Raw genomic sequence first — 12,504 nt, 5'->3', positions numbered from 1 at the left:
CTGCCGTTCTTAGGAAATTTGGTTTCCGTCTCCCCCTGCTGGCGGAGCTGGAGATGACTCACCTCCTCCAAGCACCTTCCCTCCTGCTTCCCCTGGAACAGACGCCTCTCACCCACAAAAGAGGGAATTAAGACCTCAGTCTCAGTCCCCTTCTCCACCCGCCAACAAAACCTCCACCCACTTTAGAACCCTAGCTAGAAATAGGGGAGGAAAGCCTAATTAGGTATCTGGGAATCACAAATTAAATTCTGTTTCCAAATCACTTTCCTATTTTTTATGCCCCCAACCCACTCTTGATCTCCTTGCCCATGAAGACTTCATTTGGTTATTTTTACCTATCTCTAAAAATACCCTCTCCCATTCTCAGTCCCCAAGAGCAGCATTTTGCTGACACCAAGTTGGCTTCCCTCCTCCTCATATGCAGGGAAGCCGAGGTCTGTGCTGGAAAGAGCACTTGGCTGGGAGTCAAGGAACTTAGCTTTGAATCCCATTTCTGCCACTGTTTCAGGGTGTAACCTCAGACAAACCACTCCCTTCTTTCCCAGTGGCAGTTCCCTCACCTGTGACATTGCACTGACTCCAGAAAACTGTTCCAACTTTAGCGTTCTAGACTTTGCTCCAATCACCCTATCCTTTTCAATTCTTCCCATGCATCAAGCTTTCTCCTGTCACGGTTTTTAGTAATGCTCTTCCCTCTTCCTGAAATGCTCTTGCCTTCCCTTTTTATTATTATTTTTGTTTAATTAACTCCTCTTTATCCTTCAGCTCTCAGCTCAAATACTACTTTCTCAGAGAAACCTTTTCCAGCCCTTCCAGGCTGGGTCAGGTACCCCATCAGATGCTCTCGGAACTCCCTGGAGTTTTCCTGCCTACAAACCTCATCATGGTTTGTAATTTTCCATATACTTGCGTGATCATTGTTTCAAGTGTACCCACCCCCCAGCCCCCAATCAAAATTTAAACTCCTTGATAGCAAGAATCTGTCTGTTTTGCTCACCACTGTTCCCTAGCACCCATATCCTTGCCTGGCCATCTTGTAAAGGCTTAACACATATTTATTAAATAAATGAATAATAGAAGAATGAATCCTTCTTTTCACCTATCAGCTGCTTTCTATATCTAACTAGCATTTTGACTCTAGCAAAGAGTCAAAAGACAGGCTGCTTGTGTTTGGAACTCAGCTTTACCACTCACGAGCAGTGTAAACTTGTGTAACTTATTCAGTCTTTCTTGTGCCTCAGTTTCCTTATCTATAAAGGGATTTTAATAATGGTATACACTACCTAACAAGGTTGTTGTGAGGATTAAAAGAGTTAATATATGTAAAGCGCATACAACAAGGTCTGGCACTCAAGTGCTCTATTAGTAATAGCTATTGTTCTTTTTTATTTTTTAAAATTTATTTATTTAATTAATTTATTTTTTGGCTGCGTTGGGTCTTTGTTGCTGTGCGCAGGCTTTCTCTAGTTGCGGCGAGTGGGGGCTAATCTTCGTTGCATGGGCTTCTCATTGCGGTGGCTTCTTGTTGCGGAGCACAGGCTTCAGTAGTTGTGGCACGTGGGTCCAGTAGTTGTGGTGCACGGGCTTAGTTGCTCTGCAGCATGTGCGATCTTCCCAGACAAGGGCTCAAATCCGTGTCCCCTGCATTGGCAGGCAGATTCTTAACCACTGTGCCACCAAGGAAGTCCCAGTAGTAGCTATTGTTCGTATTCTGCCTCATCCATCTCTCCATTTACCTATTCTGAACTCTCCCACAAGGCCTCATTATCTTATTTCCGGTCTGTGAGTGTGGATGACTCAGTGTAATCTGCAGATTAGAAAGCAAAGGTTTTTTTTTTAATTTTTATTATGGAAAATTTCAAACACGCAGAGAAGTAGAGAGAAGAGGATAATGAACCTCTGTAACAAGCTTCAACAATTATCAACATTTTGCCAATCCATGTTCATCGGTCTCTCATTTTTCTCTTTACTGGAGTATTTTAATGTAAATCCCAGGTGTCATAACATTTTATCTGAGAATACTCCATTATGTACTTCTAGCAGATAAGGGCTTTAAAACATGCAACAATACCACCATCACACTTTAAAAATTAACAATAATTAGGGAAGGTTTAAAAAACTCCATTGCCTTGAGAGAAGCAGTGAGAATTCAAGCCCTTGCTTTGGGGGTAGATGTGAAATGAGGAACAGCCAAGAGAGTTAATAAAGTAAAGTGCTTTGAACAGGGCCTGACACATAAATGGAATATAGTAGTAACTCATTTTTTTTAAATTAATGCTTATGGAGTACTTATTTGTTTGAAAAGGAATACAAAAGAAAGAAGAGAAATAAGCATATATTTTTCATTCCCTGGTCTCTAAAGCAATTCAGTACACTTTATTTAATCACTTCCCTGATGAATCATAGGAGGATGGCGGTCTGAACACACTATACTGATTTGTAACTGCAGTAACTGGGGCTATTGGCTACACAAGCATGTCTCTGGAAAAGATAGCTCCAGGAGATTTGAGATGGGGCCCTTGGCACTGGATTTGTTTTTTTTTATTGAATTTTATTTAATTTATTTTCTTATACAGCAGGTTCTTATTAGTTATCTATTTTATACATATTACTGTATATATATGTCAATCCCAATCTCCCAATTCATCCCACCACCAGCCCCCCTGCCACTTTCCCCACTTGGTGTCCATATGTTTGTTCTCTACATCTGTGTCTCTATTTCTGCCCAGCAAACTGGTTCATCTGTACCATATTTCTAGGTTCCACATATATGCGTTAATATACGATATTTGTTTGTCTCTTTCTGACTTACTTAACTCTGTATGACAGTCTCTAGATCCATCCACGTACTACAAATGATCCAATTTCGTTCCTTTTTATGGCTGAGTAATATTCCATTGTATATATGTACCACATCTTTTTTTTTTTAAGAATTAATTTTATTTATTTATTTATTATTTTTGGTTGCGTTGGGTCTTGGTCGCTGCACATGGGCTTTCTGTAGTTGTGGCGAGCAGGGGCTACTCTTCGTTGCGGTGTGAGGGCTTCTCATTGCAGTGGCTTCTCTTGTTGCAGAGCATGGGCTTTAGGCACACGGGCTTCAGTAGTTGTGGCACACAGGCTCAGCAGTTGTGGCTCACGGGCTCTAGAACGCTAGCTCAGTAGTTGTGGCACACAGGCTTAGTTGCTCCATGGCATGTGGGATCTTCGCAGACCAAGGTTCGAACCCATGTCCCCTTCATTGGCAGGCCGATTCTTAACCAGTGGTTACCAGGGAAGTCCCTACCACATCTTCTTTATCCATTCGTCTGTCGATGGGCATTTAGGTTGCTTCCATGACCTGGCTATTGTAAATAGTGCTGCAGTGAACATTGGGGTGCATGTGTCCTTTTTTTTTTTTTTGGCGGTACGTGGGCCTCTCACAGCTGTGGCCTCTCCCATTGCGGAGCACAGGCTCCAGACGCGCAGGCTCAGCTGCCATGGCTCACAGGCCCAGCCGCTCCACGGCATGTGGGATCTTCCCGGACCGGGACACGAACCCGTGTCCCCTGCATCGGCAGGCGGACTCTCAACCACTGTGCTACCAGGGAAGCCCCGCATGTGTCTTTTTGAGTTATGGTTTTCTCTGGGTATATGCCCAGTAGTGGGACTGCTGGGTCGTATGGTAGTTCTATTTTTAGTTTTTTAAGGAACCTCCATACTGTTCTCCATAGTGGCTGTACCAATTTACATTCCCACCAACAGTGCAAGAGGGTTCCCTTTTCTCTACACCCTCTCCAGCATTTGTTGTTTGTAGATTTTCTGATGATGCCCATTCTAACTGGTGTGAGGTGATACCTCATTGTAGTTTTGATTTGCATTTCTCTAAGAATTAGTGATGTTGAGCAGCTTTTCATGTGCATCTTGGCCATCTGTATGTCTTCTTTGGAGAAATGTCTATTTAGGTCTTCTGCCCATTTTTTTTTTTTTTTTTTTTTTTGCGGTACACGGACCTCTCACTGCTGTGGCCTCTCCCGTTGCGGAGCACAGGCTCCGGATGCGCAGGCTCAGTGGCCATGGCTCACAGGCCTAGCCGCTCCGTGGCATGCGGGATCTTCCCGGACTGGGGCACGAACCCATGTCCTCCGCATCGGCAGGCGGACTCTCAACCACTGCACCACCAGGGAAGCCCCCATTCTGCCCATTTTTTGATTGGGTTGTTTGTTTTTTTTTTAATATTGAGCTTCATGAGCTATTTATATATTTTGGAGATTAATCCTTTGTCCGTTGATTCATCTGCAAAAATTTTCTTCCATTCTGAGGGTTGTCTTTTCATCTTTTTTGTAGTTTCCTTTGCTTTGCAAAAGCTTTTAAGTTTCATTAGGTCCCATTTGTTTATTTTTGTTTTTATTTCCATTACTCTAGGAGGTGGATCAAAAAAGATTTTGCTGTGATTTATGTCAAAGAGTGTTCTTCCTATGTTTTCCTCTAAGAGTTTTATAGTGTCTGGTCTTACATTTATGTCTCTAATCCATTTTGAGTTTATTTTTGTGTATGGTGTTAGGGAGTGTTCTAATTTCATTCTTTTACATGTAGCTGTCCAGTGTTCCCAGCACCACTTATTGAAGAGACTGTTTTTTTCTCCACTGTATATCCTTGCCTGGTTTGTCATAGATTAGCTGACCATGTGTGTGTGGGTTTATCTCTGGGCTTTCTATCCTGTTCCATTGATCTATATCTGCTTTTGTGCCAGTACCATATTGTCTTTTTCTTCTTTAATTAATTAATTAATTTTATTTATTTATTTTTGGCTGTGTTGTGTCTTCTTCATTGCTGCACGTGGGCTTTCTCTAGTTGCGGCAAATGGGGGCTACTCTTCATTGTGGTGCACAGGCTTCTCATTGCGATGGCTTCTCTTGTTGCAGAGCATGGGCTCTAGGCACGTGGGCTTCTGTAGTTGTGGCTCACGGGCTCAGTAGTTGTGGCTCGCAGGCTCTAGAGCACAGGCTTAGTAGTTGCGGCGCACGCGTTTAGTTGCTCCACAGCATGCAGGATCTTCCCGGACCAGGGCTCAAACCCGTGTCCCCTGCATTGGCCAGCAGATTCTTAACCACTGTGCCACCAGGGAAGCCCTACCATATTGTCTTTTTTTTTAAAATAAATTTATTTATTTATTTATTCATTTTTGTCTGTGTTGGGTCTTCGTTTCTGTGCGAGGGGCTTTCTCTAGTTGTGGCAAGCGGGGGCCACTCTTCATCACGGTGCGCGGGCCTCTCACTATCGCGGCCTCTCTTGTTGCGGAGCACAGGCTCCAGATGCGCAGGCTCAGTAGTTGTGGCTCACGGGCCTAGTTGCTCCGCGGCATGTGGGATCCTCCCAGACCAGGACACGAACATGTGTCCCCTGCATTGGCAGGCAGATTCTCAACCACTGCGCCACCAGGGAAGCCCCCATATTATCTTGATTACTGTAGCTTTGTAGTATAGTCTGAAGTCAGGGAGTCTGATTCCTCCCACTCCATTTTGTTCCCTCAAGGCTGCTTTGGCTATTCAGGATCTTTTGTGTCTCCATATAAATTTTAAGATTTTTTTTGTTCTAGTTCTGTAAAAAATGCCACTGGTAATTTGATAGGGATTGCATTGAATATGTAGATTGCTTTGGGTAGTATAGTCTTTTTCACAGTATTGATTCTTCCAATGCAAGAACATGGTATATCTCTCCATCTGTTTGTGTTATCTTTGATTTCTTTCATCAGTGTCTTATAGTTTTCTGAGTACAGGTCTTTTACCTCCTTAGGTAGGATTATTCCTAGGTATTTTATTCTTTTTGTTGCAATCGTGAATGGGATTGTTTCCTTAATTTCTCTTTCTGATCTTTCATTGTTAGTGTATAGGAATGCCAGAGATTTCTGTGCATTAATTTTGTATCCTGAAACTTTACCAAATTCATTGTTTAGCTCTAGTAGTTTTCTGGTGGCATCTTTAGGGTTCTCTATGTATAGTGTCATGTCATCTGCAAACAGTGACAGTTTTACTTCTTCTTTTCCAATTTGTATTCCTTTTATTTTTTTCTTCTCTGATTGCCGTGGCTAAGACTTCCAAAACTATGTTGAATAATAGTGGTGAGAGTGGACATCCTTGTCTTGTTCCTGATCTTAGAGGAATTGCTTTCAGTTTTTCACCATTGAGAATGATGTTTGCTGTGGGTTTGTCGTATATGGCCTTTATTATGTTGAGGTAGGATCCCTCTATGCCCACTTTCCGGAGAGTTTTTATCATAAATAGGTGTTGAATTTTATCAAAAGCTTTTTCTGCATCTACTGAGATGATCATATGGTTTTTATTCTTCAGTATGAGTGGTAACTCTTATTTTGATCTTCTTTTCATTCTCTCCGTTTATCCACTCTAAATCCTCCCCAACCTCTCTGAATGTGTGTGACCATTTACAGAGGAGGACTAGGAGTCATGGGTGGCAAGTTTCCTAGGTCATTGGCACCCTGTAGTGGAAGCTGGCACTCCAGAAGGCACTGAGAAGGGCCCAAAGGAAGCAGCTACTGCAGGACTGAGGGGGAGGGAAGGAGAGCAGGAGGACTTTGTGTTTAAAGAGGGGGAGTCCTGTGGCTGTGTGAAAATGGCACTGAGAAAAACCCAGTAGCCTAAGGGCAGGTAAGCAGGAGGGTTGGTCCTTTTATCTAATGATCAGGGCGTTTGGAGATCACTGTCCCAGGGAAACAGACAGGGAGTAGCATGGCTCCTGAGGGCCTTCCTTTTAGCTTTTCTCCAAAGCCAACATAGGGGCAGTTGCCTAAGGCAGCAATCAGGGTTCTGCTTTGCTTCATCCTGGGTTCTCAACAGTTCCAAGGGTATGAGTGATGATGGCAGACACTGAGCCAAAGCACAACTAGAGATGGCCTTCCTCAGACTCAAGATAAAGATTTTTGTGCTCGTATCTCTCTCTTCAATGGAATTCTCTCCACCAGCCCTTCTTCTCACCACCCTCATCCTTTGGGTACCCAGGGCACCTATACACTTAACTCCCCACCCCCCATCCCCAATTCAAACTTGCCTCCAGGAGAAGAAGTGATTCAAACACTTCAGCAGGGTAAACAAGCTCCTTCACAAACTGGCTTCCAACTAACCCTGAAACCTCATTTCCCACCACTCCCCTCTTCTTTGCAGCAATAGGCAGTGTGACACTGTGAATGAGCACAGATTTGTGTTCACATAGACTTGGTATGGAATTCTGGCCCTACCATTTCCCAGCTTTGGAACCTTAGGCCAAGTCAATTTATTTCTCTGAGCCTCAATTTTCACATCTGAAAAATGGGGATAGTAGTGGTATACTAAAAGCCCTCTTAACAGAGGGCCTAAAGTCACATGAACATATGACTTAAAGTCATATAAACCAGAAAGTAGACCACCTTCTTTAAGTTCCCTTTTTAACTCTGGTTGCTGGTAGCTTGTTAGCTCCGTATTCCTTACCAGGACCTCCTGTTTTAAGATAACTCACGCAAGTGGTTACTATGGTGCCTGGCCAGGGCGGGTGGTTTCAGTCGGTGTTTCCCTTAACACTAACGTTCTATGAAATTTACAAAAAGCTTAAAATCTTCTGGATATGTGATAGGCGTATGACTGGGTCAATAGGTGAGTTTTCAAATACTGAATGTTAATTAGTGCCTCGAGGAATCTTAATGTCCATGTTCTTGCCAGCATGTGAAAAAGGACAATTTTTGTTGGCTCACAAACCTATTTAGCATTGCCCAAGGAAGCCACTTAAACTCAGTCACCACGTTACCTGAAGCCCTGAGCTCTGCCTTTGAAAATATGACTGCATCTCAGTTGGAGCTTCTGAAGAAATGGTGGTGACCATACACAACAGCACTACTTATTTCTCAAATGAGACTTTTGGCTTGGTTCTTGAAGACTCTTCTTTACTGTGAGTTTAAATCACGAGGACTATGCCTCTTAGGGTGTATGAATTCAAAACACGCTCGGTACCAGACGTTGGCGATCAGGGAAGGGAGGATATTTGGGGCTCTAGGCTGTGGAGGAGGTTTCTAAGGGCCACTAAAACGACTGAGATCATATCAGGCGGTCTACTCCACTCACAAGGATATCACACGCACACAAGAATTCGCCGCAGCGTGGTTTGGACTAGATTGAAAATGCAAGAGACGACAAGAGGACACAACCCAGCCCCCGCCACGGGCTCAGCTACCTCCTCTACACCCCCCACCCAGCGCGCGTAGGCGCATGCGCGCGACCTTCGTGGGCGGGGCTCAGGCGGCGGCGCCGGAGCTCGTGCAGTGGATTGGCCGGCCGCTACACTGTCCGTTGGCCCTGCCCCGCCTCCACGCGCAAGGCTCATGCGCAGGGCGGGAACGAGGGAAGTTCAATCCGCGGTCGAGATACACGGAGCCCGATCTGAGGGTCATGGAGGCGTCCCGAGGGTTTGCGGAAGCTGGGGCTTTAAGCCCAGAGCAGGCTGCCCGTTACCTGAGGTACATTTGGGTCGCTGGGCGGGTCTAGTTCACAGGCCCTGGCCGGGAGTGGGTGTGGGTGTGGGGTCCCTTGGACCCTCCCAGGGGCCCAAACTGTTGAGGTGGAGCCTTATGAGACGCGCGGCCGTGTTCTCGGAGGAGGCGTGGTTTCTAAAGCCTGGGGAGCCCCCGATGCCCCGGGTCAAGTAACTCCGGTATGAACTCCTTAAGAGCCAGAACTTCAATCGATCCAGGCTTTCTCGGGTCTACAGCTTTCAAAATCACCATTTTTTTAAACATCTTTATTGGAGTATAATTGCTTTACAATGGAGTGTTACTTTCTGCTTTATAACAAAGTGAATCAGCTATACATATACATATATCCCCATATCTCCTCCCTCTTGCGTCTCTCTCCCACCCTCCCTATCCCACCCCTCTAGGTGGACACAGAGCACCGAGCTGATCTCCCTGTGCTATGCGGCTGCTTCCCACTAGCCATCTGTTTTACATTTGGTAGTGTATATATATCCATGCCACTCTCTCACTTTGTCACAGCTTACCCTTCCCCCTCCCCGTGTCCTCAGGTCCATTCTCTACATCTGGGTCTTTATTCCAGCCCTCCCGCTAGGTTCTTCAGAATCTTTTTTTTTTTTTAAGATTCCATATATATGTTAGCATACGGAATTTGTTTTTCTTTTTCTGACTTACTTCACTCTGTATGACAGACTCTAGGACCATCCACCTCACTACAAATAACTCAATTTCGTTTCTTTTTATGGCTGAGTAATATTCCATTGTATACATGTGCCACATCTTCTTTATCCATTCATCTGTCGATGGACACGTAGGTTGCTTCCATGTCCTGGCTATAGTAAATAGAGCTGCAATGAACATTATGGTACATGACTCTTTTTGAATTATGGTTTTCTCAGGGTATATGCCCAGTAGTGGGATTGCTGAGTTGTATGGTAGTTCTATTTTTAGTTTTTTAAGGAACCTCCATACTGTTCTCCATAGTGGCTGTATCACAAAATTACCATTTTGAAATCCATTTTCTTTTAATAAAGATTGGTAATGCCTTATGATATTATTCTTACTAAATTTAAATATTTTCTATTATTCTATTTTACGTTTATAATTTAATGTATACATTTTCAGTCAAGGTTCAACACTCATCTTTCTGTTTGGAACTAGCTTTTTAAAATTATTTAAATATATATTAATATATTAAAGATTTAAAATTCTTGTTATATATGGTAAAATATTTTCCTTTTGTAGTTTTTCAATGATTTTTGTGTATGCTGTGCTTTAATATACAAAAATAAACATTAATTTTAAGATACCCCCCTACAAAAGCCTTTCTTGGGTTTTTCCAGTCTACCAAGCCCCAGGCCTAGGGGATACAGAGAGGAGTAAAACACTGTCCCTGCCCCCAAACTGCTTATAATCTAGTGGTGGAAAGGGATAGGTAGACCATAATTGCTATATTGTTTGGTAAGTGCTGTAAGAGGTACAATGTGCAAGGCATACTACAGGAGGGAATGGCCAACTACAAGGATCAGTGAGCTAAGGGAAGGGCTCACAAGAGGAGACATTGGTGTTGAGAAACTCATCATTCACCAGATGGCTAAGGGTGGAGGACATGGTGATGTGGGAATGAGCATTTAAAATTTTCTTTAAATTATTATAAAATCAACTTAAAATTTACCATCTTAACCATTATATTTTTTAAATTTATTTTTTATTGAAGTGTTTTTATTTACAATGTTGTGTTAGTTTCTGGTATATAGCAAAGTGATTCATTTATACTATATATAGTCTTTAAAATTAAAAAAAATCTTTTTAAATTGAAGTATAGTTGATTTACAGTATCGTGTTAGTTTCAGGTATACTTTTTCATATTCTTTTTCATTATGGTTTATTACAGGATATTGAATATAGTTCCCTGTGCTATACAGTAGGACCTTGTTGCTTATCCATTCTATATATAATAGTTCGCATCTGCTAATCCCAAACTCCAAAAATATGGAATGCTTCACGAATTTGCGTGTCATCCTTGCACAGAGGCCATGCTAATCTTCTCTGTATTGTTCCAATTTTAGTATATGTGCTGCCAAAGTGAGCACCCATTTTAACTCTTCTTAAGTGTACAGTTCAGTGTTATTAAATACATTAACATTGTTGTTCAACCATTACCATCATCCATCTCCAGAACTCTTTTCATCTTGCAAAACTAAAACTCTATACCTATTAGACAAGAATTCCTCATTCTTCTCTCCCCCAGCCCCTGGCAACCACCATTCTACTTTCTCTGTGAATTTGACTTCTCTAGGGACCTTATATATAAGTACAATCATACAGTATTTGTCTTTTTGTCACTGGTTTATTTTTTTAATTTTTAAAAATAAATTTATTTTTATTTTTGGCTGTGTTGGGTCTTTTTTGCTGTGCGCAGGCTTTCTCTAGTTGTGGCGAGCGGGGGCTACTCTTTCGTTGCGGTGATCTGTCTTCTCATTGTTGTGCCTTCTCTTTGTTGCGGAGCACTGGCTATAGGTGCATGGGCTTCAGTAGTTGTGGCATGTGGGTCCAGTAGTTGTGGCTCATGGGCTCTAGAGCGCAGGCTCAGTAGTTGTGGCGCACGGGCTTAGTTTCTCCAAGGCATGTGGGATCTTCCCAGGCCAGGGATCGAACCCATGTCCCCTGCATTGGCAGGCGGATTCTTAACAACTGCGCCACCAGGGAAGCCCATGACTGGTTTATTTTATGTAGCATAATGTCCTCAAGATTTATCCATGTTGTGTCATGTGACAGGATTTCCTTGCTTTTTAAGACTGAATAATGTTCCATTGTATGCATAAGGTCACATTTTGTTTATTCATTTATCTGTTAATGGATATTTGGGTTGCTTCCATCTCTTGACTATTGTGAATAGTGCTGCTGTGAATATGGGTGTACAGATATCTCTTTGAGCTCCTGCTTTCAATTCTTTTGGGTATATATCCAGAAGTGGGATTGCTGGATCATATGGTAATTCTGCTTTTAATTTTTTGAGGAACTGCCATACTGTCTTCTATGGCAGCAGCACCATTTTACACTCCCACCAACAGTGCCCAAGGGTTCCAATGTCTTCACATTCTCTTCAACACTTATTCTGTTGTTGTTGTTAGTAGCCATCCTAACGATATTGAAATGGTATTTCATTGGGGTTTTGATTTGCACTTCTCTAATGGTTAGTGATGTTGAGCATCTTTTCATGTGCTTATTGACCATTTGTATATTTTCTTTGGAGAAATATCTATTCTAGTCCTTTGCCCATTTTTTAATTGGGTTGCTTGTTTCGTTGTTGTTGAGTTGTAATTCCTTATATACTCTGGATATTAACTTCTTACCAGATGTATGATTTGCAAATATTTTCTCCCATTCTGTAAGTTGCCTTTTCACTCTGTTGATTGTGTCCTTTGATGCACAGAAGTTTTAAATTTTGTTGTAGTACAAAGAAATCAATTGGAGCAGTGGAATAGTTCCATCTCCCTTTCCAAAAAAAGAATGTTTTAAGGCTGTTAGAAGACAAAAGGTCTTACAGAGGAGTGAAACACATCTTTGGACTGAGTTACATGACTTCCTTAAAGAAGACTTGGGGAAAACAGAGGGAGGAAGTGTGTGGGGGGTAGAGTGCTGGCTTCAGAGTTGGGCCATTTGGGGTTCAAATTATGACTCTGGCACTTGTTGGCTGGGAGACCTCAAGTAAGTCCCCTGACTTCTGAGCCTCAATTTTCTCATCTGGAAAATGGGGATAAGGCTTAAGACCTTTAGTCCCCCACCCCGTCCTTTCCCTGAGCAAGCAGCTTGTGCTGATTCCCCAGTGTTGCCTAATAGATACGCAGGAGACAGAGCTTTGGAGGAGTAGCTTTATTACTTTGCCAGGCAAAGGGGGACACAGCAGCCTCCTGCCTCGAAAACTATGTGTCCCCACCGCCCCCCCCCCCCCAGGAGGATTTGATGAGTTTTATAACAATGCTTCCCAAGGTGGGGTTGCTGACAAGATT

General features: G+C 42.8%; 2 protein-coding genes and 1 non-coding gene across 4 annotated transcripts in view; 1 reads left to right on the top strand and 2 right to left on the bottom strand.

Moving 5' to 3' along the window:
* Positions 1–12,504, bottom strand: part of PIN4 (peptidylprolyl cis/trans isomerase, NIMA-interacting 4) — a 94,406-nt gene that overhangs the window by 17,246 nt on the left and 64,656 nt on the right. The gene's annotated exons all lie outside the window — the stretch shown is intronic.
* The window catches only part of ERCC6L (ERCC excision repair 6 like, spindle assembly checkpoint helicase), a 74,074-nt gene that overhangs the window by 7,605 nt on the left and 53,965 nt on the right, over positions 1–12,504 (top strand). Inside the window, exon 2 of one of the 2 annotated variants that reach the window (XM_029241504.1) lies at positions 8,408–8,479. In XM_029241504.1, coding sequence (XP_029097337.1) covers positions 8,412–8,479 — 68 coding nt within the window. In that variant the 5' untranslated portion in view covers positions 8,408–8,411. Of the gene's footprint in view, positions 1–8,361; positions 8,480–12,504 lie in introns of those variants that run through there. The other variant, XM_029241503.1, reaches the window with a different exon arrangement.
* On the bottom strand, positions 10,478–10,584 carry LOC114906678. The gene has a single exon (XR_003796494.1). It is a non-coding gene; the product is annotated as a U6 spliceosomal RNA (small nuclear RNA).

Source organism: Monodon monoceros, unplaced genomic scaffold, assembly GCF_005190385.1.
Source record: "Monodon monoceros isolate NGI ecotype Baffin Bay Population unplaced genomic scaffold, NGI_Narwhal_1 Super_Scaffold_22, whole genome shotgun sequence".
NCBI lineage: Eukaryota > Metazoa > Chordata > Mammalia > Artiodactyla > Monodontidae > Monodon > Monodon monoceros.
The sequence above is the reverse complement of the archived record's forward strand: the minus strand, read 5'-3'. Positions and strand labels throughout refer to the sequence as shown.